At 41.0% G+C, this 26,067-nt stretch overlaps 2 protein-coding genes across 2 annotated transcripts in view; both read right to left on the minus strand.

Annotated features, from left to right (window-relative positions):
• Positions 1-20,371, minus strand: part of LOC131195009 (regulator of G-protein signaling 5-like) — a 37,378-nt gene extending 17,007 nt beyond the window's left edge. Inside the window, exons 1-3 of the mRNA XM_058176632.1 lie at positions 20,217-20,371; positions 14,219-14,320; positions 7,186-7,258 (exon numbers count right to left, since the gene is read on the minus strand). Coding sequence (XP_058032615.1) covers positions 7,186-7,258; positions 14,219-14,320; positions 20,217-20,260 — 219 coding nt within the window. The 5' untranslated portion in view covers positions 20,261-20,371. The remainder of the gene's footprint in view (positions 1-7,185; positions 7,259-14,218; positions 14,321-20,216) is intronic.
• Positions 20,372-22,464: 2,093 nt separating this feature from the next.
• TADA1 (transcriptional adaptor 1) overlaps positions 22,465-26,067 on the minus strand; it is a 29,269-nt gene continuing 25,666 nt past the window's right edge. Inside the window, exon 8 of the mRNA XM_058177812.1 lies at positions 22,465-23,156. Coding sequence (XP_058033795.1) covers positions 23,004-23,156 — 153 coding nt within the window. The 3' untranslated portion in view covers positions 22,465-23,003. The remainder of the gene's footprint in view (positions 23,157-26,067) is intronic.

Here is a 26,067-nt window from a genome sequence, read left to right on the forward strand (position 1 = left end):
CTCCTAATATTTACTCATATATGTGTTTATATGCTATATAATCTTTTTGTATGATACCTACATATATTGTTGTGACAAAATAAATAAAATAAAAATAAATAAATAATAAAAATTCAACTAACAGTGATTTGGAAGAGTTGCTTGAAGATTATGAAAGTGATGCTTTGGAAGATGTTGGATAGTCTTTTCTTTCAGTGTATTTAATTGCAATAATTAAAATTAAATTTAAACATTAAAATGAATTTTAATGTGGAAAAAAGCAAGATTTTACACCTGGGCAGGAAAAACCAAAGGTACAAATACAGATTAGGTGAAACCTGGCTCAAAAACAGTAACTGTGAGAGTTTATATATTAATGTATATATATAATGATGTGCTGTGCTCAGAGAAAAATCCATATTCATATATTAAAATATATAAAATGATGTGCTGCATTTACCATTTACCACATCTAACTGCACTATCAATGAAGTTTAGTCAATAAACATGATAGAGGTAATCTGTTTCCTCAGGTTGCTGTAGTCTCTTTTGCCGGTCTTGAATTTATAATTTATAATATAAAATAATAAAATGCAAGAAATAGTTGAAATAGAAATAGTTGATGATACTGTCAATGCAACACTCTGTCACAAAAGTAATTTTATTGGTAGTGTTGTAAATTTAAGTAGCTGGGCTTACTGGCATTTACATACAGCATAGCTAAGTATGATATTGTGTTGTACAGTAGCTTGAGTTTTTTCAGAGGGTCCCCCCCACCTTTTGACCATTGCAGAGAGTTTTCTGTTAGTTCCTTGGAGAGAGATATTTTCCCCCTTTTGTCCCAGGGTGGAAAACTCTTTCCTTAGTCTTTCTGCTAGACATTAAGGGAAAACTCTTGCATAAAGTTATTTTCCCTTACATCTTACAGAGAGTAGTTTTTTGCCTTAGCCTTGCCACAAGGAATAAGGAAAAACTCTCCACAAGAGACTGAACTCTCGGTGGCGGCAGCGGCGGCCTGGTTTTCTCCGTTGGGCATTGGCACCGGTGGAACCCCAGGACTGCTGGCGGGACTTGGCGACTGGTGTCCCTTCCCGGATGGTGGGGATTTCGGTGGCCTTCTTGCGGCGGCGATGGGGCTTTTCCAGCGGCGATGGCCGGGCGGAGGCGGTAGGCGGCGGCAGCCTGCCCCGGTGCTTTGAGGCGGCGGATGGCCCGATAGGCCCAACGTGGGTGTGGCCTTGCCCTAGTGGCATGGATATCTGGTGGTGCCTTGAGGAAGGCCCACGGGCCCAGCGGATACCCCTCCATTATTTAACATCTTTAAATAACATCTTTATCATCGTTCCTGCCCCCCTTCTTCCATAGTCCACCCCTGGTTGCTTGTATGGGGTGGTGAATTGACTGAGTTAGCGGTTTGGCCATCTACCGCACAAGGATTACCACTAACTGTTTCCCATCAGGATAGACTGGTCATGGTCATTTTACCATCTGCTTTGTCATCTGCTATCATCATGACCAGCCCAGGATGGGCCTTTTGCCGGACCTTTTCTGTGATGCGAACATTTACTGCGGCTGACCTACTTGCCCTGCGAGATGCCCCTCTCTCGCGGGTTTGGCCCTCCAGATTATCGAGGGCCCACCTTGAGGACGGGCTTTGGAGCCCCGAGAGGTGGCATGCGAAAAATAGGAGGCTTAGGGGTTTTTTAATTAGTTGTTTTAACAGACTTTTAAGGGAGTTTTAGAGGGATTTTAAGGGTTGGGAGGGAGGAGTTGTGGTGGGGAGAGAACCCGTCGGGAGGATCCAGCCCCTGTGCTTGTTCGCGATGTTATTACATCTGGTCTGAAGGCAGGGGGGGGGAGGGTTCTGTTCCAGGACTAGAGGGCTGTTCAATCTGTACGGTAAGTGGGAGAGGCAGATATGGTGGAGGGGGGGGCGTATCGAGTGTTGGGAGCACGTGCTCGATGTTTGAAGGTGATCACGTGCTCCGGCCCCTCAGTCCCTACCTGTTCCTCAGGCGGCCATGATCCTCAGAGCCTTGATCTTCGGTTGATGTTATGTAATGCCCGGTCCGTGGCTAATAAAGCCCCCCTGATTTGCGATCTTATTCAGGGGGAGTCCGCGGACCTTATGGGCATTACAGAGACCTGGTTGGGTCCGGAGGGGGGGGTTCCCCTCGTTGAGCTGTGCCCTCCAGGTTTCCGAGCATTTCATCAGCCGAGGGCCCAAGGTAGGGGTGGGGGGGTGGCGGTTGTCATTAAGGAAGATCTAGAGCCGAGGGAGGCCACTGTTCCTCAGATTGCCGGTTGTGAATCCCTCTATGTGAGGTGGGGCCATAGGAATCAGTTGGGCTTGTTGATCGCGTACCTGGCTCCTTGCTGCGTGACCACAGCCCTGCCCGAGCTGTTGGAGGTACTTGCCTCCATGGCGGTTGAGACCCCCAGACTCATAGTCATGGGGGATTTCAACTTGCCATCGGCTGGCTTGCTATCGACTGCAGCTCGGGAGTTCCAGGCTTCCATGACGGCCTTGGACCTGATTCGGGTAAATGATGGCCCCACACACATGGGGGGAGGCACACTGGACCTGATTTATATCTCTGGACAGTGGTTAAATGATCTGGAACTAGATGATTTAGTAACAGAACCGATGTCATGGTCCGATCATTTTCTCCTTCGACTAGACTTCCGAACCGCCATCCACCATCGCGGGAGATGGAACCTATCGGTGGTTCCGTCCCAGGCGCCTGATGGACCCTGAGAGGTTCCTGGCGGAGCTTGGGCCATTCCTGAGGATCTGGCCCACAGCACGACTGAGGAACTAGTCGCGGCCTGGGAGCGGGCGCGGCTGGGGCCTGGACCGTGTCGTGCCTTTGCGACCTCTGACCCGGCGCACATCTCGTCTGGCCCTTGGTTCTCCGAGGGGCTGAGGAGATGAAACGCCGGAGAAGGCGTCTAGAGAGCACCTGGAGGTCCAGCCATTCCGAAGTTGATCGGGCACTAGTTAGGTCCTATTCTAGGACCTACCTAGTGGCAATGAGGGAGGCGAGGCGCTCATTCGCCTCCACCCTCATTGCGTCGGGAGATAACCGCCCGGCCGCCCTGTTTGGTGACCCGCTCCTCCTTCATCAGGAGGTGCGGGATGACCCGTTGCAGGGGCGTGCCGAGGAGTTTAGTGGTTATCTATTCGATAAAATCGCTCAGCTCCGGGATGGTCTGGACCGAAATTGGGATGATCCAAGCGAGGGAGAGGAGACACGTCTTGTTGAGTCCATTTGGGATGAGTTTGACCCTGTGGCTCCTGAGGACGTGGACAGGTTGTTGGGGAGGCTTCACGCCACTACATGTTTACTGGACCCGTGTCCTTCCTGGTTGGTACTGGCCACTCAGGAGGTGACACGAGGCTGGCTCCAGGGGATTATCAACGCTTCTTTGTTGGAAGGGGTTTTCCCTGCCGCCTTGAAAGAGGCGGTGGTGAGACCCCTCCTCAAGAAGCCCTCCCTGGACCCAGCTATTTTGGGTAATTATCGTCCAGTCTCCAACCTTCGCTTTGTTGCGAAGGTTGTAGAGAGTGCTGTGGCGCGACAGCTACCCCAATACCTGGATGAAGCCGTCTATCTAGACCCGTTCCAGTCCGGCTTCCGACCCGGGTACAGCACGGAGACAGCTTTGGTCGCATTGGTGGATGATCTCTGGAGGGCCAGGGACAGGGGTTATTCCTCTGCCCTGGTCCTATTAGACCTCTCAGCGGCTTTTGATACCATCGACCATGGTATCTTGCTGCGCCGGTTGGGGGGATTGGGAGTGGGAGGCACCGTGTATCGGTGGTTCTCCTCCTATCTCTCTGACCGGTCGCAGACGGTGTTGACAGGGGGGCAGAGGTCGACCGCGAGGGACCTCACTTGTGGGGTGCCGCAGGGGTCGATTCTCTCGCCCCTTCTGTTCAACATCTATATGAAGCCATTGGGTGAGATCATCAGTGGCTTTGGGGTGAGATACCAGCTGTACGCTGATGACACCCAGCTGTACTTTTCCACCCAATGAAGCTGTTGAAGTACTGTCCCGGTGCGTGGAAGCCGTACGGGTCTGGATGGGGAGAAACAGGCTCAAGCTTAATCCCTCCAAGACGGAGTGGCTGTGGATGCCGGCACCCCGATTCAGTCAGCTGCAGCCGCGGCTGACTGTTGGAGGCGAGTTATTGGCCCCAAAGGATAAGGTGCGCAACTTAGGTGTCCTCCTGGATGAACGGCTGTCGTTTGAAGATCATTTGATTGGCCGTCTCCAGGGGGGCCTTCCACCAGGTTCGCCTGGTTCGGCAGTTGCGCCCCTTCCTTGATCGGGATGCCTTGTGCACGGTCACTCATGCGCTCGTTACCTCTCGCTTGGATTATTGTAATGCTCTCTACATGGGGCTCCCCTTGAAGTGCACTCGGAGGCTTCAGTTAGTCCAGAATGCAGCTGCGCGGGTGATAGAGGGAGCTCCGCGTAGCTCCCATGTAACACCGCTCCTGCGCAGACTGCACTGGCTGCCTGTGGCCTTTCAAGTGCACTTTAAGGTTTTGGTTACTACCTTTAAAGCGCTCCATGGCTTAGGGCCTGGGTACTTACGGGACCGCCTGCTGTTACCACATGCCTCCCACCGACCCGTACGCTCTCACAGAGAGGGACTTCTCAGGGTGCCGTCCGCCAAGCAATGTCGGCTGGCGGCCCCCAGGGGAAGGGCCTTCTCTGTGGGGGCTCCCACACTCTGGAACGAACTTCCCCCGGGTTTACGCCAAATACCTGACCTTCGGACATTCCGTCGCGAACTGAAGACACATCTTTTTATTCGCGCGGGGCTGGCTTAAATTGAATTTTATTAAATTTTAAATTCTTATTAACTAATTTTAAATGGGGTTTTTAGTTCATTGTATACTTTTCAGGCCAATTTTAAAATAAGTTTTTTAATTGCATTTTAAATTGTATATTGTACTATCTGTTTTATTTTGCCTGTACACCGCCCTGAGTCCTTCGGGAGAAGGGCGGTATAAAAATCAAATAAATAAATAAATAAATAAACCTCCCCGCTCCCCCAGTTCTTTGCATAGAGCAATGATGGCGAACCTATTGGCACATGTGTAAAAGGTGGCATGCAGAGCCCTCTCTGCGGGCACATGCACTGTTGCCAGCTGCTCTTCTGGTTTCCAGCATGCATGTGGTCTTTGTGGTTGCCGGAACTCTGGAAAATGGCCTGAACATGACCCCCAAAACACCCCCAAAACACCCCCAAAACAGGCCATTTCCCGGGCTGTTTTCACGCCTTTTTCAGGCTGTTTTTGGGCTGTTTTCAGGTTGTTTTCTGGGCCATTTTTCAGGCGAAAATCAGCCTGAAAACGGCCCAGAAAACAACCTGAAAACTACCCAAAAACTACCCCCAAAACAGGCATGCGCACTGCCCAGCTGGTCTTTGGATTTCTAGCACTCAGGCGCACGCACATGCACATGCGTTCCGGTTTGGGCACTCGGTGCTGAAAAGGTTCGCCATCACTGGGATAGAGTTTTAATTACAGGTAATTCTCAACCTGGAACATACTTCTGCTTAGTATAGAGTTATTTACTTTTCCTAAATCATCTCTATACTAAGCAGCTTACATATGCAGGTAATCCTCAACGTATAACAGCACTGAAAAAAGGGACTTAATGACCGTTTTTCACACTTACAACTGCTGTAGCATCCCCTTGGTCACGTGATCAAAATTCAAGAGCTTGGCAACTGGCATGTATTGATTATAGTTGCAGTGTGCTGGGGTCACGTGATCACCATTTGCAACCTTCCCAGCTGGCTTCTGACAAAGTCAAAGTGGGGGAGCCAGACTCAACTACTGCATTGATTTGCTTAACAACTGTGGCAAAAATGGTCATAAAATAGGTTGTGACTTACTTAACAACTGCTCTTGCTTAGCAATGGAACTTTTAGACTTAATTCTGGTCATAAGTCAAGGACTACCTCTATTTTACTCACTAAGATACAGTACAGAGAAAGGGGGGCTTGTCAGCTAAAATACAAAGGTCCCACCCTCTTGATTATTTTTTGGATTTTTTTAAAAATCAAGTTTGACATACAACTTGAGCAAATTTGAAAATTTCTGCTATAGATATTTTATTTATTTTATTTATTTTATTTTAATAAAATAAAGACTTGCTCACAGTTTTTGGTTTAGGAAAGCAGGAAAGTAGAAGTGTATTGGGTCTTATTGGATTTAGAGGGTAGAGGAAGGAAATGTCTTCAGGGTTGAAGAAAAATTGAACTGAACTCTTCTTGCATTTTAAACATGGAATGTGGTGGGTGGAAGGGGGAGGAAAAGTTATTTTGTTGTTAACGTCAGTACGTTGCCTTGGGCTGATTCTTATCTGGGAGACATACTTTCTCAATTCCTGCATTCACCCATATCCTCCCTACAGCCTTCAGTGAAAACTGAATTTGCTTCATACTCTTGTTTATGGGACAAATTCATGTAGGAATTTGTACGCCTGAAACTCATGTATGCCTGAAACATAATGGATCTCCCACAGTTTCATTTCTTTAATATAGCTTTTTTAATATACGAGTTGGTTCATACAATGCACTTAGCCAGCTTTTCTGGATTTGTACGATATATTAGAGAAGCAACCTGGAATTAAGGAGAAACTTCGTAACGGTGAAAACAATTAACCAGCGGAACAGTTTGCCTCCAGAAATCGTGGGCCCTCCATCACTATATGTTTTTAAAAAGAGTCTAGACAGTCACTTATTTAAAATGGTATACATTCTCCTACTTGAACAGGGGACTGGACTAAGAAGACCTTCAAGGTCCCTTCCAGCTCATTCTAATCATTCTATTCTATTAAACCAAATAGACTGGATTAGAAAAATGTTAAGACACAAAAAGACTAAACCAACCAAGGTTAATATATTATATACATGCAGGTAATGAGATTAACTGAGTTGATAGAAATATATCCCAGGTGTACTCTGATCTTTCTGCTTCTGAACTGGGATACAGGTTGGTATAATTTTATACTGCATATAAGACTTATACAAATATACTAAATGACAAATATGATAATAAGTTATTGCAGTTGCAATCTTAGTAGCACTCCTCCATAGATGACATAGCAATGCTTTACTGTAGTTTCTCATGACCTACAAAAATTTTATTATTCTTAGGATAATTAGGTTGAGATCTTTACAAAAGACTTACAAGGGTTTTGAAGGAGCTTTTCCAAGGAATTGCGCCACTGCCAAGCTTCTTCTGGGGAAGGCCTGTAAATATTAAAATGAAAATATATAAAATATATAAAAGTATATTCTTTAGTCAATGTCAGAAAAGGATTGGTACTGCCTGAAAAAGTCTTATATTGAATGATTGTTGTACCTTATTTATTATTTTAAAACTTCTTTATAATCTCTTTCATCAGTTCTGTAACTTTTCTTAGCCTTCTCTCACTTGAAGCTAACTGTGGCAAAAATATGGCCCAGCAACCTCCTTCCTATGCCGTTATAATGTCTTTATCTGACACAGCCTTAAGTTTTCCTTAGGTGTTCTAATTTTAAAGTAGTATTCGTCCTTTGAAGATAATATGATTTTGCTACATAAATTATGTGGCACATTACATTCCTAGAGATCATATTAAGCTAGTGCAGATATACTCCTTTCCTCCCTAGTACCTATGCTGTGAACTTCAAAACTATTTATCTTTCAGTGGTATGAAAATCCATTTTTTTCAAGCCAAGTCTACCCTCTGTAGACTCCAAGTCCCTGAATCAATACACAGTCAGAGACCTGAATAGCAATGGCAGTGAAGAGGGGCCATGGAATGACCTAGGAGTGAGTGAATAAGACATATGCCATTTCACACTGAAACCCCCTTTTGTTATATGGAAGAACATTAAACCATAAACAAAAGGACCCCAATTATCAGCTAATATTGGTGAATAATCAGGTTTCCATGAAGTCTATGAAAAATGGTTGCTACAATAGAATGAGTTTTAACAGAGTCAAAAACCACTTTCTAGCCATTTATCAAGGTTTATCTTCTCCATAGCCTTGTTCCCAACCCTGTTAAGGTTCTTGTTTTCCAACTGACTGGTTGAGTTTGATGGAGAACCCCAAGGCAGGGAATTCTCCAATCTCTAATATTAAAGTGCACTGTATACTGTAAATAAGGACTACTTTATTTAGTGACATGATGACAATGGAAGGATGAAGGTAACACATTTTATGGTAGTGTGGTTTTCTGATGGCTCAAGGACTGGTGGACAACAGCTTAACTTGGTGATGAGGAAAAGCCTTATTTAGAAGGATTAAAAATATATGCAGTTTACGTGGAACTGATGCCAATGACTTGCTAAATCCAACTAAGGATGGGGGTAAGTCTCATATATATTTCCAACTGTAAAAAGCAGTTAGATGGTACCATAGACTTTGGATTAAGACTAGATAAAACTAGGAACATATAGATTGCCTCAAGCAACAAGTTCATGGTCCTATTGCCATTTCAGTAAAATGTACTTTCCTCTGCTGCTCAATATGATCAGATAAACATGTCTATTGATTTGTTAACAAATAGAAAAACAGCCGGAGAATTGGTATGGCCGAGAAAATTGGTAAGGCCAGAAAGTAGTCTGCAAAAGTTAACTATCTCCTTGAGGTAGTGGAACTTGAGGAAAAATGGAGACCAAACAGAATAACAGAGTTGGAAGGACCTTGAAGGTCTTCTAGTGCAACCCCCTGCTCAAGCAGGAGACACTTATGGGACATCTTATGGGTCAAGAGAGAAAGCAGTTTATATAGGGCTGGAATGATAGCACTATTTTCAGTTATTCTTTGATACTGAAAGATTACATAAACATTTAAAGTACCATTCTTCATATTCTCCCTTTAACATTTAACTATCCTGGCATCCCATTAGAAATTATTTGGACTGTGATAGACCTCTAATATGCTTATCTCCAGAATCTGCAGTTTGTAATTCCCAAAATTCTTGTCTATTGATTGTACAGCTGAAAAGAAAAACCAACAGGTTTGTTTTTTATGCCTCCCCATGGAGAAGTTCGCATATACAATTTCAGCCCTACTTGGCCTTTGAATAAGGGGCTATCCAAAAATACTAAGCCTCACTAGGCCTTTGTCATTCCTTTCATCTTTTTTATTTTCAACTCTGTGTTGTTCTGTATAAAGCAGAATGGGGCTGAATGGAGGATAATTGTTCTCCATGCAGAGAGTATTCCCTCCCCTGAGTATTCATTCTTTCATTTCGTTTTTCAAAATCTGAAGTTTGAATTTTTCCCTTGCTTTGGCTGTGACTTTGGGATCTGGTTTTGTCTCTCCCACAGATTTATCATCAGTTCCCACGCTGGTCAAGAAAATGATTGCTTTTGTCTCAAGTGAGTATGCTGTGGACTCCCATGACAAAGTGAATACTAATTATCTGATTTTACTCAGGCTGTAAGGATTTGAAATTAAAGTATTAATGTAAGACAAAATAGCAACTACTATAAAAGTTCATACAGACACCAGCAAGCCTAAGAGAAAAAAGAGCTCACTAGTAAGACATTGACTATTATGGTCCAAAAGACATAAAACTGGGTGTAGTTCTGGGACATTCTAGAACCAGGAAACAGAAGTTTGAAGCTGCCGTTTCTCTCACTGTGAATGCCATCACAATACTTTTATGAAGCACTTTTAATAAACAAAGGGATACATATAAAAAATAGAATGGAAATGTGTGTAAATGAATAAAATAGGTCAACTGCTATAGAACTGCAGTCTCACTGGACTGACTGCTTACACAGTTTTTTCTGCATGATAATGAGTAGAAGGTTGCTATTTAAAATCATCTATTCTGTTAAAAAGAGGATAAAGGATAGAATGGAAAAAGTGGCATGCTATGAGGTTAGTCAATGGTTTGGAACAGGGGGTGTCAAACTCACATCATCACAGCGATGTCATGTGATGTATCAGGACATTTCCTCCCTTTGCTAAACCAGGCATGGGCGTGGGCAGTGCGTGACGCATCCGGCCTGTGGGCCGGGAGTTTGACAGCCCTGGTTTGGAGCATTGTTTTTGTATCAGTTAACAGGTGGGCTCGTCCTTATGTCTCCTACCTACAGGACAAAGATGTCCCACTAACCATTTTTAGAAGGCATAAAGTTATGACATCTCCTTCAGTCAGTGGCTTGGCCTGCCCTAATATCATGGAGCAGATTAAATTCATATGTAGCTCCTCCAGTTTCGAAGTGTTTTGCCTCTTCTCCTGACACATGTCTTGCCATGTGAGCCATCTGCAATGCCTCAGTGATTATGTTGGTGATCATGAAGCCATAAACTACCATCTGTCCAGCTTTTCTCTGCCTCATTAGACTGCAGCTGCCATGTTCTTTCCCTCACATTGCTAGGCATTGCCCTCCATGGCTTAGGTTGCCAGAGAGATCTCACACCTGGTTCCCACAATTGTATCTGCTCATGTAATTATATCTAACTGACATTTGGTAAGAGTGGTGAAGCATTACACATGTTTCTTTTTTATACACTGGTTTAACGAGTCTTTGAAAGAACTATAGACCTGTTCCCATTTATTTACTTATTTTATTGTTTATCTCATATAAATGCATTCCACATTTTTGTTGCTTCCTCTCACAAGGACTTTCTGGTGAGATTTACTTTCTACTGTTTTATTTCTTACTTTACAGGAGCAGCACCATTTTTGCCTATTCTAATCAGTGGTGGGTTTCAAAATTTTTTACTACTGGTTCTGTGGGCGTTGCTTGGTGGGCGTGGCGTGGCATGGCTTGGTGGGCGTGGCTTGGTAGGCATGGCAGGGGAAGGATACTGTAAAATCTCCATTCCCACCCCGCTCCAGGGGAAGGATACTGTAAAATCTCCATTCCCTCCCTAATCCAGGGGAAGGTTACTTCAAAATCCCCATTTCCTCCCGATCAACTGGGATTTGGGAGGCAGAGAATAGATGGGGGTGGAGCCCGTCAGAGGTGCTATTTACCAGTTCTCCGAACTACTGAAATTTCTGCTACCGGTTCTCTAGAACTGGTCAGAACTTGCTGCAACCCACCTCTGATTCCAAGCCATGCTCTGCATCTAAGTGCTGCTAATATTATCACTCAATTTTATTATCACAGCAATTTTCTCTTTCCTGCTTCACCCTATGCCTGACTGACAAGTAGGATATGTGGCATAGGAGTGCAGAATAAATGAGGGAAGAACCTATAGGTTTCAGTCTATAGACTTCGCTGCATATGTGGACTGTCAGTCAGACATGGTTTTTGACCCAGATTTAGTGTTTTTCCAAAACAGTGCTAGACCTGTGCTAGAAAGACCCTAAGGGGCAGGTCAATAATGCAGGGAACCTCTCTCCCAGCAACCTCTAGTTGGGCAACTTTAAATTTGGGCAAGCAAATCTCTTCACCTCATGTTAATGAGTGATTAATGAATGTTTTTCTTACCAGCAACATATCCTTTTTTAATAAACATAATTGTTTGCTTAACCTGTTCCTTATTTAATCAACCGGTTTATACTGGGGTGAATCACCCTAAAGAAATCATTTCCATTTTACTGGATTAAACTGAGGAGTTTTATCTTATCAACAGACAAGACCATTTTTCCTGGCTTTAATACAGGACTCGTAGGCCTCCCTCGGTTCTGTATAAATGCAGGAAGTGGTTTGGGGCATGACATTCAAGTTCATGAGAATCAGCTTTCATCAACTAAAAGTTTCTGTCCACGTAGATAAGATCTGCTTAATTGTTTGAGGCAAAGGGCTCTTCAGGCCAAAGAAGGGGCAGAAAATAATCAGGGGAAGAAACCTCAAATATTTGCATCTTTGCACTCTGAGCAAAATCAGACCAGACCAAATCATAAAACATGCTTCTATCTAAATAAAAAATAATAACCTTGCAAAAAAGGCTAATTTGCTCAATAAATTTTATTTCTCAAATTGATATGCTGCCAGAATCCAGCTGGGGTTGGGATCGGATACCTACAATTTTGTTCTCATCACTAGAGCAGCCTTGGTCTTCCTTTTCCTCCCCAATGAGAAACTGAACACTTTCCTTCCTGAAGACCCGTGGAGAACCCATCTCACCACATCTGTTTCCATTGCCATGACAAGGGAATTATGATGTTCAAAACAGCCCACAAACCCACAGCCTAATTTGTTCCAAATGGCTCTGAAAAGAGTGCATCATCTACCTAATTCGTCTGTAGTAATGGTTAAAATTAAGCTACTATCAACTATGTCCGTCATCATGCAATCTTTAGATCAGCCTGTCTGCTGAGTCTTTTTTTTACAGCCTAATTGGAAACAGATTCAGGGACAATCAGCCAGAGAGGTTCCCCTTGTGCATTAAGGCCACTTTTTCCCTTAATAGCATCAATGCTACTGGTGTTCATTTTGTTCCAGTTCCTGGAACTACTTTGTCTTTGGTACAGATGGGAGATTGTTTCTCACAGATTAAAATGACAGTGATTAATGTTGGCAATTAGCCTTTGGCAGCGGCAGCAGCAAGTTTCTTGAAGTCCACAGATAAACAGAAATGGAGCCACTTTTTCTAATGGTCATATCAATGTATCACTACAATTTAACACTGTTTTCACCCATATAGCTCTTCTTAAATTTGCCTGCTTCCAATTTTTATATCATTTTATAATGATATAAAACCTTCTAAAAAGGGACTAATTGGGTCAGTTTGTTGTAGCAAAGAAAATAAATGTATAAAAAATAAAAAGCAGGCAAACAATCTGAGGGTCTTAACAGCACCTTAAATATCAACACATTTTAACAATTTAAGCTTTTGTAGCTGATAACCTACTCCCAAAGTACAGGCATTTTCTTGTGTTCATAATTGTTTTTCATCAGGGAAGCAGGGATGGAAGATTTTAAAGCTTTCAGCATCTGACAAAGACCCTCAGGAAAAAAAAACCTTAGTATTCTCTATAATTAACATACAAAGCAAGTTTGCCTTTTTGTAGGGAGATACGTCTTTCCCCCTTTCTTCCCTCTATCTTTTCTACAGTTCCTGAGAAGTAACTGTCACCACATTCCACACTACTGATGAAAGGAGTGGATTTGGATCTTTTTTTTTAACAGAAATACATAATAAGGAATCACAAGTTTCTTCATTAGTAAATCCAGCCTTCTTGACACATCAGTTTCAAACATGCTAAAATTATGAGACAAGCACAGAAATATTTTTCAGGCTGATCTGATTTTGCCTTTTCCAAAATGAAATACGTATCATGGAAATAAATTTGTTATTAAATGCTTGTTTTAAATCTGTTGAGTTTTGTATCATTGACCCACTAGTGGAAGCCCAACATGTGATTTCCTTTTCTAAGGCATTGTGAATGTTGTAAGAATCATTGGAATATAACAATTCCAGTAGCCCTCCACTTATGGCCATAACTGAGCCCAGAATTTCTATTGCTAAATGAGTCAGTTCTTAAGTGAGTTGTGCCCCATTTTACAACCTGTTTTGCCACAGTTGTTAAGTGAATCAGCACAGTTGTGAAGTTAGTAACACTGTTGTTAAGCGAATCCAGCTCCCCCATTGACTTCACTTGTCACAAGGTCGCAAAAGGTAATCACAAACCCGGGCTACTGCAACTGTTATATGTCCTTTTTCAGTGCCGTTGTAACTTTAAATGGTCACTAAATGAATTGTTGTAAGTGGAGAACTACCTCTGCCCTGAATTTAAACAGCAGTCTTATAGAATTGGACATGGCAACATGTTTCCCATCTAGCTCCATGTCAGGAAAAGTTCCACATGTTAAATTTATGTCAGTCTGCTGTTATAAGTGAAGCCAACAAAAAGCGGGGCATTTGCACACATTTCCTGTGAACATCATCTGAGAATATTGTGAATAAATATCCACAGTAAGGAGCGCCCTCTTACTTCCTTAACCTCGGATCTCATACTGTAAGGTTGAAGAATCCAAGCCACCTTTGCCCTACAATGTGTCATTTTGTGATGGTAGTAAAATGTTTAGGGACACTTGATTCTTCCATCAAGTTATACCTCTGAACATACTGTAGTGAGAGGTAATTGGTTGGTCTTCATAATCCAAAACCACAATTATGCACCCTTATTGTCTTTCCATATGCAGATGAAAGCATATCTTAATCAGGGATGGGAAACCACCTCTCCATCTCCTAAACTGTTAAGTATGGACATGTGTTAAATAGACTAATAATTATTATATACTTACTTTTGAACCTTTGCCGGCTTCTCTGGGTAAGGGATAATCAGGTCAATAGATGAGTCTGGCTTCTGGAGGAGGGTGCCCAATTTTGTCTTGATTTCTTTGGCTCTGCAGAGAAAAATTATGAAAGGATGCAGTAGTTCCCCCTAAATGCAAGATTGAAAAAGATGCTCCATCTGAGCGGCAGGGCATTCTATTGAAAGCTATGAGATCCAAATCTGTTACATTCTTTCTACATACTGAAAATAGCGCAGTATGTTCAATTAAGATATCCTGACTAAACTTCAGATAACCTGGTATCTCTAAATAGGTTTGACCACAGCTCCTGTCATTCCCAGTCAGTAGAGTTACTGTCATCCTATTTCATTTAATTTCAGCTGAAATCATTAATTATTAAAGTAATACTTTTCCTATTTATCTCTCACTCATTTAGATGAATGGCAGAAGAGTTAGGATAAATTATGAAATAACTCTACCACAGAGGCTCTTATAGGGGATGGAAGTCCGGTATTTTCTATTATGGCTGTTTGCCAGTTTATTTGTTTATTAAATTTATATGTCTGCCCAACTCCACATGGTTACTCTGGGAGGCTTACAACAACCACAGCATAACAACCCAGAGTATAAACGTGTACCTCCCCCCACCCTCAACAACCATCAAACTAGTTACTTGATTGGCTCTGTATCAACCTGATATCCCCCAGACCCACGACAGATCAAACTACCAAAGTCCAGGACTGCCTGAGCAAGGCTTGCACGGCAAAAGACAGCTGAGGAAGGGTTAGCTATCCCATCCTTGATTTCCATTTTCAACTTGTTATGAAGCTTGGGGGAATGGACAGGACAGGAAATATAAAGAAACAGCATTCTTATAGGAGTCTGTTGTGGTGGACAATCTACTAAGATTTTGCTTTTCTACTGTAGCAACAGGAAAAGAGGATTAATCTTCAACTATATCTCTTCCATGTTTGCAAAATATGATTGTTGTTGTTGTTAGTTGTGAAGTCGTGTCCGACTCATCGCGACCCCATGGACAACGTTCCTCCAGGCCTTCCTGTCCTCTACCATCCTCTGGAGTCCATTTAAGTTCATGCCTACTGCTTCAGTGACTCCATCCAGCCACCTCGTTCTCTATCGTTCCCTAAATATGATTAATCTCTTGCAAAAGAGATTACTTAGGCCAAACAAGAATTTGAGGCTAGCTCTCTCTGCCTCTGCCTCTGATTGGTTTTCGGAGTTCGCATGCCTTTTTTTTACTTAAAAGTAACTCTGAAGCACTGAACACACAAAATACACCTTCCTCTTGTTATTTCACGTATCAACAATCATCAATTCAATTAGTGTTAATGAAGACTATTAATTATCAGGACAAAGCCTGATTGGTGACACATGAACTTAAATATATTTATCTGGTTGTGTTCATGGAATACACAAAGTTATGATTTGCTTAATCATAGTTTGTGGACTAGGTCATAATTCTTTGAGTTCATACAAAATGCTAAGTCGTAAAATCTGGATTGCCACTTGGAATCACAACCTTGGATTCAGAAAACATATTAAGCAAAAAAACCCAAAAAACTAAGGTCAAATTACAGCCTTAATTTGGTGCTGGCTTTAATGGAACCCAGCTTTAGATTACTTCCAGACAGACAATTGCATCTATGGATTTTTCTTCTCCATGATGGATTATTTCTGGAAACAAAACTTATGGAAAATGTGATGGGGAAACGGAGAAGGCAAAAGTACTGTAAATATTTAAGGAAGGGTAAATCATTGTATGTGGGTGCAAGTAAAATAATTCATGTCATTTGCGTGATGACAATAGTTTACACCTGATGACTCCTGGCTTGGGCAGAGGGTTGGATTAGAAGGTCTCTAAAGCCTACTAACTCTATGCTTCTGTGCTATTGTGACTTGTATCAGATGTCTAGAATCTGGAACTCAGTATGAATAAGGCCGAGAGATTGCACAGTACTAATCTTGCCAGATATCTGTTATAAAATTGTCTTATAAATAATCAAGTCTGCCAGGGATCTGTTCTGATCTTGTATACCATGATCCAAATTAAGAGCCCTCCATGTCCTATTATAGGGAACAGCAGATGTTTAAATTAAAATTATTCCTGTAAAGTGCCTTGACTGAGCTCTTTATTTCACCTCAAGTGTTATCCTCATTCACACCCTCTCATTATTTTGCATCCAAGTGCTAACGAAAGTGTCATCTGTGCTGCTGAAAGGAAGTGCAGCACCTCTAACACGGAAGCTCCTTAGAGTCTTCCAGCAACTTAGCAGCAGCTGAACCCAAAGCTTTGCTACTCAGTATGAAGTTTCAGGGAAATTTGCTCTCCCGCCTAAAAAATATATTTCCATGCTAGTTTAGTTGTTAGGACTCTTGCAAATAAATTCTGAAAAAAATCGTTAATTTACCCCTTATATTTCATACCGCTTTTGATTTTTAAGCTTAGTTGTTGTAAAATACACAGTGGTTTTAAATGTAAAGAACAGCCCATCCAATACATAAGTGAATCATCAATCAGACAGACATGTTTTGTTTTTTTCTTCCTCAGGTGTTTCAAAGGTAAATCATCAAAGGATGTAATGTCTAATGGAGCCCTTGAAAGTCTCTTGATGTCATTAATTACCAGTCTTTTAAGTTGTTTTAATGTCTATTTCCATAGGCAGGAAATCTCAGAGTTTTTGAGATGTTATCCTTTTAACTGTTTTTCAGATTTTGAAATGAAAGCTTTACTCATCCATCTCTTTGGAGGATGTCAGCACATTCTAAGGCCACTTTCCTAATCAGTTGTTCCAAGAAATCTATTCATTTGACCCAGGAAGAACCTTCTTCATAGGCCAAAGGGTGGCTAAGTCCCCATGAACCCTTGACTGAAGGGTCTCTTGAGTAAGGATGCTCTCATTAACATGGCACAGAGTGTATTCAAGCCCCTGCCTTATGTATTATGTATTATGACATAATAACCTTATGTCTTGTAAACTACAAAATAAAGAACTGAACATATACTTTGTGCATGTACATATTTGCATGTACGCATACCTGAGAAAATTTAAGTTTGGATGTTTTAGATATTCACAGACTTAAAAACATATTTCTGCCCATTTTGGTTAGATATTTTGGTAGTATTGGGTCACACCCCAGTTGGAGGTTCTAAAGATAACACACACACACACCCAAATATCTAGTTTTATATATTAAAGAGGGTTAAAATAAGGCCATTACCTTTTTAGGTGCTAATTTCCCATTTATTCCTTATGGATAAAAGAATGTAAACTCATATCCATAGACATCAGAGCTGTCATTAGACACACTAAGGTGATAACCTGAAAAGGCAAATATTGAGAGGATGGGGATGAATGGAACAGACTGGAGGAGGGTAGGGGTGGGGGGCATTCTATGCCCAATAATTAGCCTTTTTCAGCTGGTCAAGATCCTTTTGAATCCTGATTCTGTCTTCTGTAGAATTTTGCTATCCCCCTAGCTGGGGTGGCCTCTCCAGGCTGATACAGACCCTTTAATGTACAAATGTTGAGTAGGCTGCTTAAACAGTCACTGAAAAATCTGAAGCACTGAAGCAATGGTAGAGTTATTTTGTAAGGGTAAATATACTGGAGGACATCATCATATGCATTGTTGAAATCATTTTACATTTCACTATAAACTTTGGCAGTGTGAGAACTAGACTCCAGATAGATTTATTTTTCATTTTGGATTTATAAGTAATAGCAGATAAAAGTTTAACATTTTAATATAGTTGTTCCATGTCAAAAGCACATGAACAGGAGAATTAGATTTCCTATCCCAATGGTACTAGTGTTCATTTCAAAAAAAGTTCAGATAGATCTTAATAGTGAAGCATTAATCCTATTCCTATTATCTTCCTGAAACTGGTTTTAAGAAACCTACCCATGGGTATTCACCAAAGTCAAGAGTCAAATCTTAATCCAAATCCAAGCTAAGAAATAAAGGCAATACCACATATGCATAATGGATATGAACATTGCATATTCCATTTTTTTCTCTGGAACAGCAGATAAGGAAACTTTTCATTGCAAAACAGCATTGCCCTGATTATGCCAAGATGTGACAAAACATGTCTTCAGACATTAAGCAAACGCTAAAAGATAAATAAAATAAAGCCACTGGCAAAAAATGGAAGTGAACAATTAAATGACTTGGCTTTTCCACTATCAATCAATGGAATCTCATTTTGTATTATAATTCATGCCATAAGTCGGAGAAGAATGTATGCAAAAATTAATTGGCCATCACACAAACACTCATACTCAGAAATAAAAAGCTGCTCTTAATCTAGGGAGGTTTGACATGTATATTTGCATCCTTTTGTTTCCCAGATATATTTTCAGGAACCCTATATGGAATAATGCAAAAATAATTAGGATGGCTAACAAACAAATTCCTTCTATGAACAAAATCTTCCTGAATCAAAATTGCTCATAGGCAGTAGGTAAAATCTTAGAAAGAGAAACACATACAGGAAGAAGATCCAGAATCTATAGATTCTAGTAGACTTTTTAAAAAGTTATTCAAGTGGTTTTTTTACTCCTGCATTATGCTGGGCCATTGGAATAATAGGCTACTGTCAAGTTTTAATACCAGTTTTTGATTCATTTCAGGCTAATTAAAAGTACTGCTGAAAAGTTTTTGAAACTCATGACTCTTCATCATATATAAGTTTCATTTTTAAGATCCTGCTCTTTTTTATTTTATTCCATAATTTTATCATGATGTTTATTTATCAGGGCCTGCGATTATCTAAACCACGAATTTCTTTTCCTTCCTTATCTAGTTACTAGAAATACAAAGAGATTGCACTTAAACCTGCTTTCTTTTCTTTTAGTTTTAGTTCTTTTAGTGCATTGATGCAAAACAAGTTGTGAAACTGAGAATTAGTAAACTCATTAACACTGTATGTGGGTTATATCATTTCAAATCATAAACTGATGGTGATTTGCTGGAATATTTTCCCAAATAAATTAATCCCAATACCATGATAGAATTCTGTTATTTTATGATAGTTAGAAAATAAAACTATCAGCACTTGAAGACAATGTCCTCCCGTATTTTAAATTTAAATTATCCTTCTTTATAATAGCTATAATTAGGTATAAGGGTTTACAGACTGTTTAAATGAATGAGTAAATGAGTGGGTAGGTGTGCGAGTGAATGAAAGCTCAAAAAATGATCTTGTTTTTTCATTGTATTCAATAATGGATGGAAACTTACAAGAAATCAGTGTCTTATGATCCCTGAAAAACTTTTTGAACAATGGTTGATGATAATGATGATTTAATTGTCATAAGACATTTATCTCAGTAGCCTTCTGATTATAGCTTGGGTTTTAGCATGAAGCTGGGAAGAAAATAATTAAAAGAACAAGAAAAAGCCAAACAAAATAAGAACTGTTCATATAAGATTATCTGTCATCATATTCTTATGAAATAGTATCTGTGTGAGAGAGATAAAAAGTTTTAAAGTGCATCGTATCTTTAACTGAGAATCAATCTTTCCCTTGTTCACAATTTTCCTTTCAAAAGCATTTTTACATTTTGTCTGAAGAAAAAAACTTTTTAATTATGATAGTTTGAATGAGAAATTCATATTACTAACCCATGCTGTGCAATACATCATTCCACCACCCAAGGTAGATTTAACAGTATTTTGAGTGAATTTTGCTCCTCATTCTTTAACTATATCTTAATGTACTTTTTTTTTATGGTAATGTAATGTAATTTACCTTACTGATCTGAAGCCCAATGAGAAATAAAGGCCATCAGCTTGGTCAGTTCACTTGCTTAATTCCACCAAAATCAAATAAGAACAGAACTTCCCAACATTTCTTTAAGCAGGCATCTTTTCTGCACAGAGATGGGTTAAGCTTTTATTCTGCCAGATTGCTGCAGTGTCTCCACTCTTTCCATCACCCTCATTACTTTCCTCTATGATAGGCATAAACTTGTTCTCTCACCTCTCCAGACATGTGTGGGGTAAGGCTGCTAATCCTTTGCACATCTTGCTGTGTGGTTATTGTGTCCTTGAAGACAACCAGATGGTGTGGGAGAAGGCAGAAGCGCTCGCTGTCTGTAACACAGCCTGTCTTTTTTCAGAAAGATATAAAGCGGCTGCCTTGAATCCCAGCCAACCCTTTTGACCAATCACATTCAGTCTAGTGTTTCTGAGCAGAGGAGCGGAGATGAAAGTCACAGATCAATCACCAGGCAGAGAGATGGGACTTTTCCCTTCCCTCATTTTGTGTTCCACAAATTAATTACCGCTCACTCAAAATCACTTAAAGTGGGCTTGCCCCATCTTTCATCCTGTCAGATTATGGGCAAATTGTTTTCTTCTATTTGTGGAACAAAATAAATGGAATAAATGGAATTTGCCCCAAGGGGCTAATTGTGATCATAGTCATGGATATTCTAAATGCACATTTCTAAATGTGAAACTGTGAAGCTAGTATAACTAGCTCAGGGCAATGTGATATCTGCTTGGGTGCACCTAGAGAACAAATAAACTCAGTCATTTTCATATATAGCTATCTATATTAGGCATCTATTAAAGTAACTATCCAGTTTTAGGACTAGAAAAATTAGCAATGTTTCTAGGATAAAATATGAAATTTTAGGTTCTATTTTTCCAAGGAATACAAAAGAGACCACTATGTTTCAGCTTCCTATTGTTTTTGTCCTTCTCTAGCAAATGAAAAGTACTGCAAAAGGACATTGCTGCAGATATGTAATGTCTAGCTGCAGAAGTGTCTGCATGGTACAAAAATTTGAGACGTCTTTTACACACATTATAAAAACGGAGCTTTGATTGCAGTCATTCCCGCCATCTTGACTTTTTTAACCAAATCTTATGGACATCTTATTTTATTGATGGTATCAGGTCGAAGGGCGTTAGCACAACTACTTCTGTGTAGAAATATAGCCATTTTGATATGATTGACAACTCAAGCCTTCCCAGTGGTTGTAATGATTTAAAAGTTAATTATTATTTATCTCCATGTAGCATATGGAAGACCAAGGGCTTAAAGTCACTGTGATATTTAATAGCTAAAATGGGATTTGAACTTGGGCACTTCCACATTTGTAACTGATTTTATTAGCCATGGATTTTATCAGGGCAAATGGACTTAGGCAAGACACAAACTGTCCATTTCAAATCCTTTTGCAATTGTAAATGTATACTTTGGATTAAGACATGCTGAAGAAGATGAAACTTTATTTCTAAGTAAACATACACAGGACTGGGCAGTAAGGCCTCAGGACACATTTCCACTGACATCAACAGCAATTTTTTGGAAATGAATTTGTTTACCACAGTTCTGAAAGATGTATTTTACGAGCAGTCTGATCTTTTCCTCCTGAAATGGAATACTTCCGTTTCACTGATTGAAGAGAGGTTTGATGAACAATCTGTGCCGGGAGTTCTTCTTAGCATCTGAGTAATGAAGAATCATACTTACAGGAATGAACCGGCCGTTAGGTTCATTTATTAGATATGTTTACACTCTCTTTCTTTAGAACGGACAACAAATCACCTTCCCTGTATCTCTTCTAAGCCTGTTTAACATGGAACGTGTTCAAATTATTCTGTGTGGCAGTAATTTCTCCCTGAGTAAAAAAAAACACACCAAAACCCCTATTCTCACTTTCACTGAAGAAAACGACCAACAGATTGAAGATGAATTTTCTCCAGCTGTGATTTTTACTATGCCAGAGTTTTGTAAAATCAAATAGCCTTTTTGATTTATTTCTATAATTTATTTGTTAGAAATAAGTGGGGATTTTTCTTTGCACTGGAGACTTAGGAAGTCTAGACAGATCTGCAGATCAAAAAGTGTGCTTCCTATAGAACAACCTCAACTAGTTCTGGGTTTTGTGGAGCTATCATTTATGATTAAGGAACTTTTCACCATTCTTTACCTCATTTAGATATATTGCAAAATACTGCTGGATCACAAATAAAAAAAATCTCTATTCTCTATTTCTGCTGTGAAACATATTAGGGTGAAGGAGATTCACTTTTAAAGAGTTAAAAATTCTGTTGAATAATTTGAACAATTATTGAAAAATAACTTGGTTATTTTTTTTTTACTTTCACAGAGGCAAAATATACTTAAAAAGATAATCAGAGTGATAATTATATATTTGAAGGTCTTTTCATAGACCTTGCTGTTTTAGTAAAGAAAAAATATTTTTATAATGAAAATTGTTTTATAATAAAGTTTATTTTAATGAACCAGGACTTCTCCAATATGAAATAAACACAAATTATACAAAAGAAATACCAACAAAACAAAGTTTTGTGTAGTATATTTACAATGTATGTTTGTAAAAACAACCCAAAGCAGTAGCTTAGATACCCTACATATCTGGGGACTGTGGGAACTCTATCCTTGTATTGCAGATAGACAGAGCATCATCTTATATATTAAGGACGGAATGAAAATAAAAATGTGGTTTTTGCTACAACATCCATTTTCTAGTAGAACAGAAAGATTTTCAGAAATAATGCTATTCAGTTTGTTGAAAGTTATCAGCAAAGTAGTCGGTCTTCTAAGCAATCAGGGCTTTGTTTTACGCTTATATGCTCTTCAGTTTGAGTCATATTTCCATGGGAAACATGTTCACACTTCTACCTGGAAGTGCTCATAAAATAATGCAAATGTTGAGATTCTAAAATCAAAATGCCAACTGGCACATTGAAGATATATTAGTCCAGCCCAAAGTCAGCACTGGAAACAGTCTTAGCACATTAGGAGGCCTTCCTTCGCCGCCAACCTCTGCCGATGGATTTTGTCTTGCTGAAGCTCCTCATGGTTTGGATGCCAGAGTTTCAGAATGATCCTTTCAATATTGAGGGCATAGACAGTATGGGCAGGGACCACTTCCCGGTGGATCTGCAAGTACACAAGTGAAAATCTTATGGCCACAAATTAATTGTATGTATATATGTATGTATGTATGTGTATATATATGTGTGTGTGTATGTGTATATATATGTGTGTGTGTGTGTATATATATGTGTGTGTGTGTGTGTGTGTGTGTATATATATATATATATATATATATATATATATATGTTTTCTGAGGTTTTCACGGGTGTTTGTATATAGGTCTTTGGTTGTTCGGGTTTTCTCCCGTGTAAAATTGGAAGTGTCTTGGCGACGTTTCGACAAAGTCTCATTTGTCATCTTCAGGCTTCAGCTTCGTGCTTCTGGGAGCAATGTGTGATCGCAGCTGTTTCTTCCTTTTAACTGCTAGTGGGGGTTTGAACTGATTGGGTGGGAGCTTGGCTGTGCTCTGATTGGATGGGGGTTTTTCTGTGCTCTGATTGGCTGGAGGTGTGTCCTGTGTTGGTGGGGGCTTGGTTGTGCTCAATCTAGTCTGTGCTGCAGGGGGATTTGAGCTGGTGACCTGCATAGCTGTTGTTTGGCTTTGTGGTCGTGCTACATCTTCATAGTGGGTGTCAGTCTGCTGCATGAATGGATTGGAGGGGTTTGAAATGGCTAATGTTGCAGCTGCGGTCTGGCTTCTGGTCCTTGGTCGTGCTTTATGATCAGTGTGGGTTTGGGTCTGCTTTCTGGGTGGATGTGCGGTGGTGACATCCTGTGTGGACCTTGTGAGTGTGGGTCTGGTGTCATTCCTCGTGTTAGGGACTCGTTTGTCAATAAGGCGGGTTTCCAAATGGCTGGTAGGCGGAGGTGTCATCTCGTTTGTTCATGCTGTGTGGGCGTTTTCTATCTCAATGGCTTCTCTGATTATTCTGTTGTTAAAGTGTTCAGTTTTGGCGATAGTTCTGGTCTTTTAAAGTCAATATCATGTCCTGTGACTTTAAAGTGTTGGACCAGGGAAGAAGTTAGTTCCTCTTTTTGAATGAGTTCTTGTGTTCTTCAATGCGTGCACTTATTCTTCTGTTGGTTTGTCCAATGTATGTGGTGGGGCAGGCGGTGCATGGGATTTCATATACTCCTTGATTTTCTAACTCAATTTTGTCTTTGGGGTTTCTTAGGATGGTGGATATTTTTCTGTTTGTGCAGAATGCTGTCTTGATGTTGTGTTTGTGGAGGATCTTGCTGATTCTGTCTGTGGTGCCTTTTATATATGGGAGGAGGGCTGTGCCGTTTTCTTGTTCTCTGTCTTGGATTTTAGTGGGGGGTTCTTTTTGGATTAGCTTGGTAATCTTATTTCTTTGGAATCCATTGGATGTTAGTACGTTAGTGAGAGTGTCTAGTTCGGGTTTTAGGTGTTGTTCATCAGCTAAGCATTTTGTTCTGGAGATGAGTGTCTTGGCTACGGAGTTGATCTGTGCTGGGTGGTGGTGTGAGAGTGCGTGCAGATAGCGGTTTGTGTGTGTTTTCTTCTGGTAGATGGTGTGTCCTAGGGAGCCATTGGGTTTTCTGTAGACTAAGACATCCAGGAAGGGAAGTTGGTTATTAACTTCTGTTTCCATGGTGAACTGTATTTTGGGGTGTAGGCTATTGAGGTGTGTGAGGAAGTTGTAAAGTTTTTCTTTCCCATGTGGCCAGATTATGAAGGTATCGTCTACATATCTGAGCCAGAGTTTGGGTTTGTGATCAGATTTTTCTAGAGCTTGGGTTTCAATTTTCTAGAAAATTCTTCCCTGGTCCAACACTTTAAAGTCACAGGACATGATATTGACTTTAAAAAGACCAGAACTATCGCCAAAACTGAACACTTTAACAACAGAATAATCAGAGAAGCCATTGAGATAGAAAAACGCCCACACAGCATGAACAAACGAGATGACACCTCCCGCCTACCAGCCATTTGGAAACCCACCCTTATTGACAAACGAGTCCCTAACATGAGGAATGACACCAGACCCACACTCACAAGGTCCACACAGGATGTCACCACCGCACATCCACCCAGAAAGCAGACCCAAACCCACACTGATCATAAAGCACGACCAAGGACCGCAGCTGCAACATTAGCCATTTCAAACCCCTCCAATCCATTCATGCAGCAGACTGACACCCACTATGAAGATGTAGCACGACCACAAAGCCAAACAACAGCTATGCAGGTCACCAGCTCAAATCCCCCTGCAGCACAGACTAGACTGAGCACAACCAAGCCCCCACCAACACAGGACACACCCCCAGCCAATCAGAGCACAGAAAAACCCCCATCCAATCAGAGCACAGCCAAGCTCCCACCCAATCAGTTCAAACCCCCACTAGTAGTTAAAAGGAAGAAACAGCTGCGATCACACATTGCTCCCAGAAGCACGAAGCTGAAGCCTGAAGATGACGAATGAGACTTCGTCGAAACGTCGCCAAGACACTTCCAATTTTACACGGGAGAAAACCCGAACAACCAAAGACCTATATATATATATATATATGATGTCGTGTCCCACTCCTCCGCTGACGGCTGGGTCCGGGAAATCCGAATCAGGCTTGCCTCTGCAGCTCTGCCCAAAGTCCTAGCAAAGTCCTCAGAGCAGGCAGGAGACCAGTAAGTGACTTCAGCAAGATAAGTTTGACTTTTGCCTGACTCAGAGACTGCCAGAAAGTAGCTCCTTTATATAGGCCATGGGGTGTGGCTCCATGACTCAGCACTCATTAAGGCCTGCCCCTCCCTTCCCTCTGTTGCCTCCGCCTCTCCAATCTTCTGATGCGAGGGTCACTCCAATCAGCTGTTCTTGGGAGTAAACCTTCCTCAGGCTCACCTGCTGTGGATGAGGGGGAGGGGTCTAGCTGCTCTGTTTGCCTGGGCATGGAGTCAGGGCTGGGGCAGGGAGATGCTCCTTCTTCTGCAGTTTGTGGGGGCATGGAGCCAGGA

Source organism: Ahaetulla prasina, chromosome 3 (assembly GCF_028640845.1).
Source record: "Ahaetulla prasina isolate Xishuangbanna chromosome 3, ASM2864084v1, whole genome shotgun sequence".
In the NCBI taxonomy this organism is placed as follows: domain Eukaryota; kingdom Metazoa; phylum Chordata; class Lepidosauria; order Squamata; family Colubridae; genus Ahaetulla; species Ahaetulla prasina.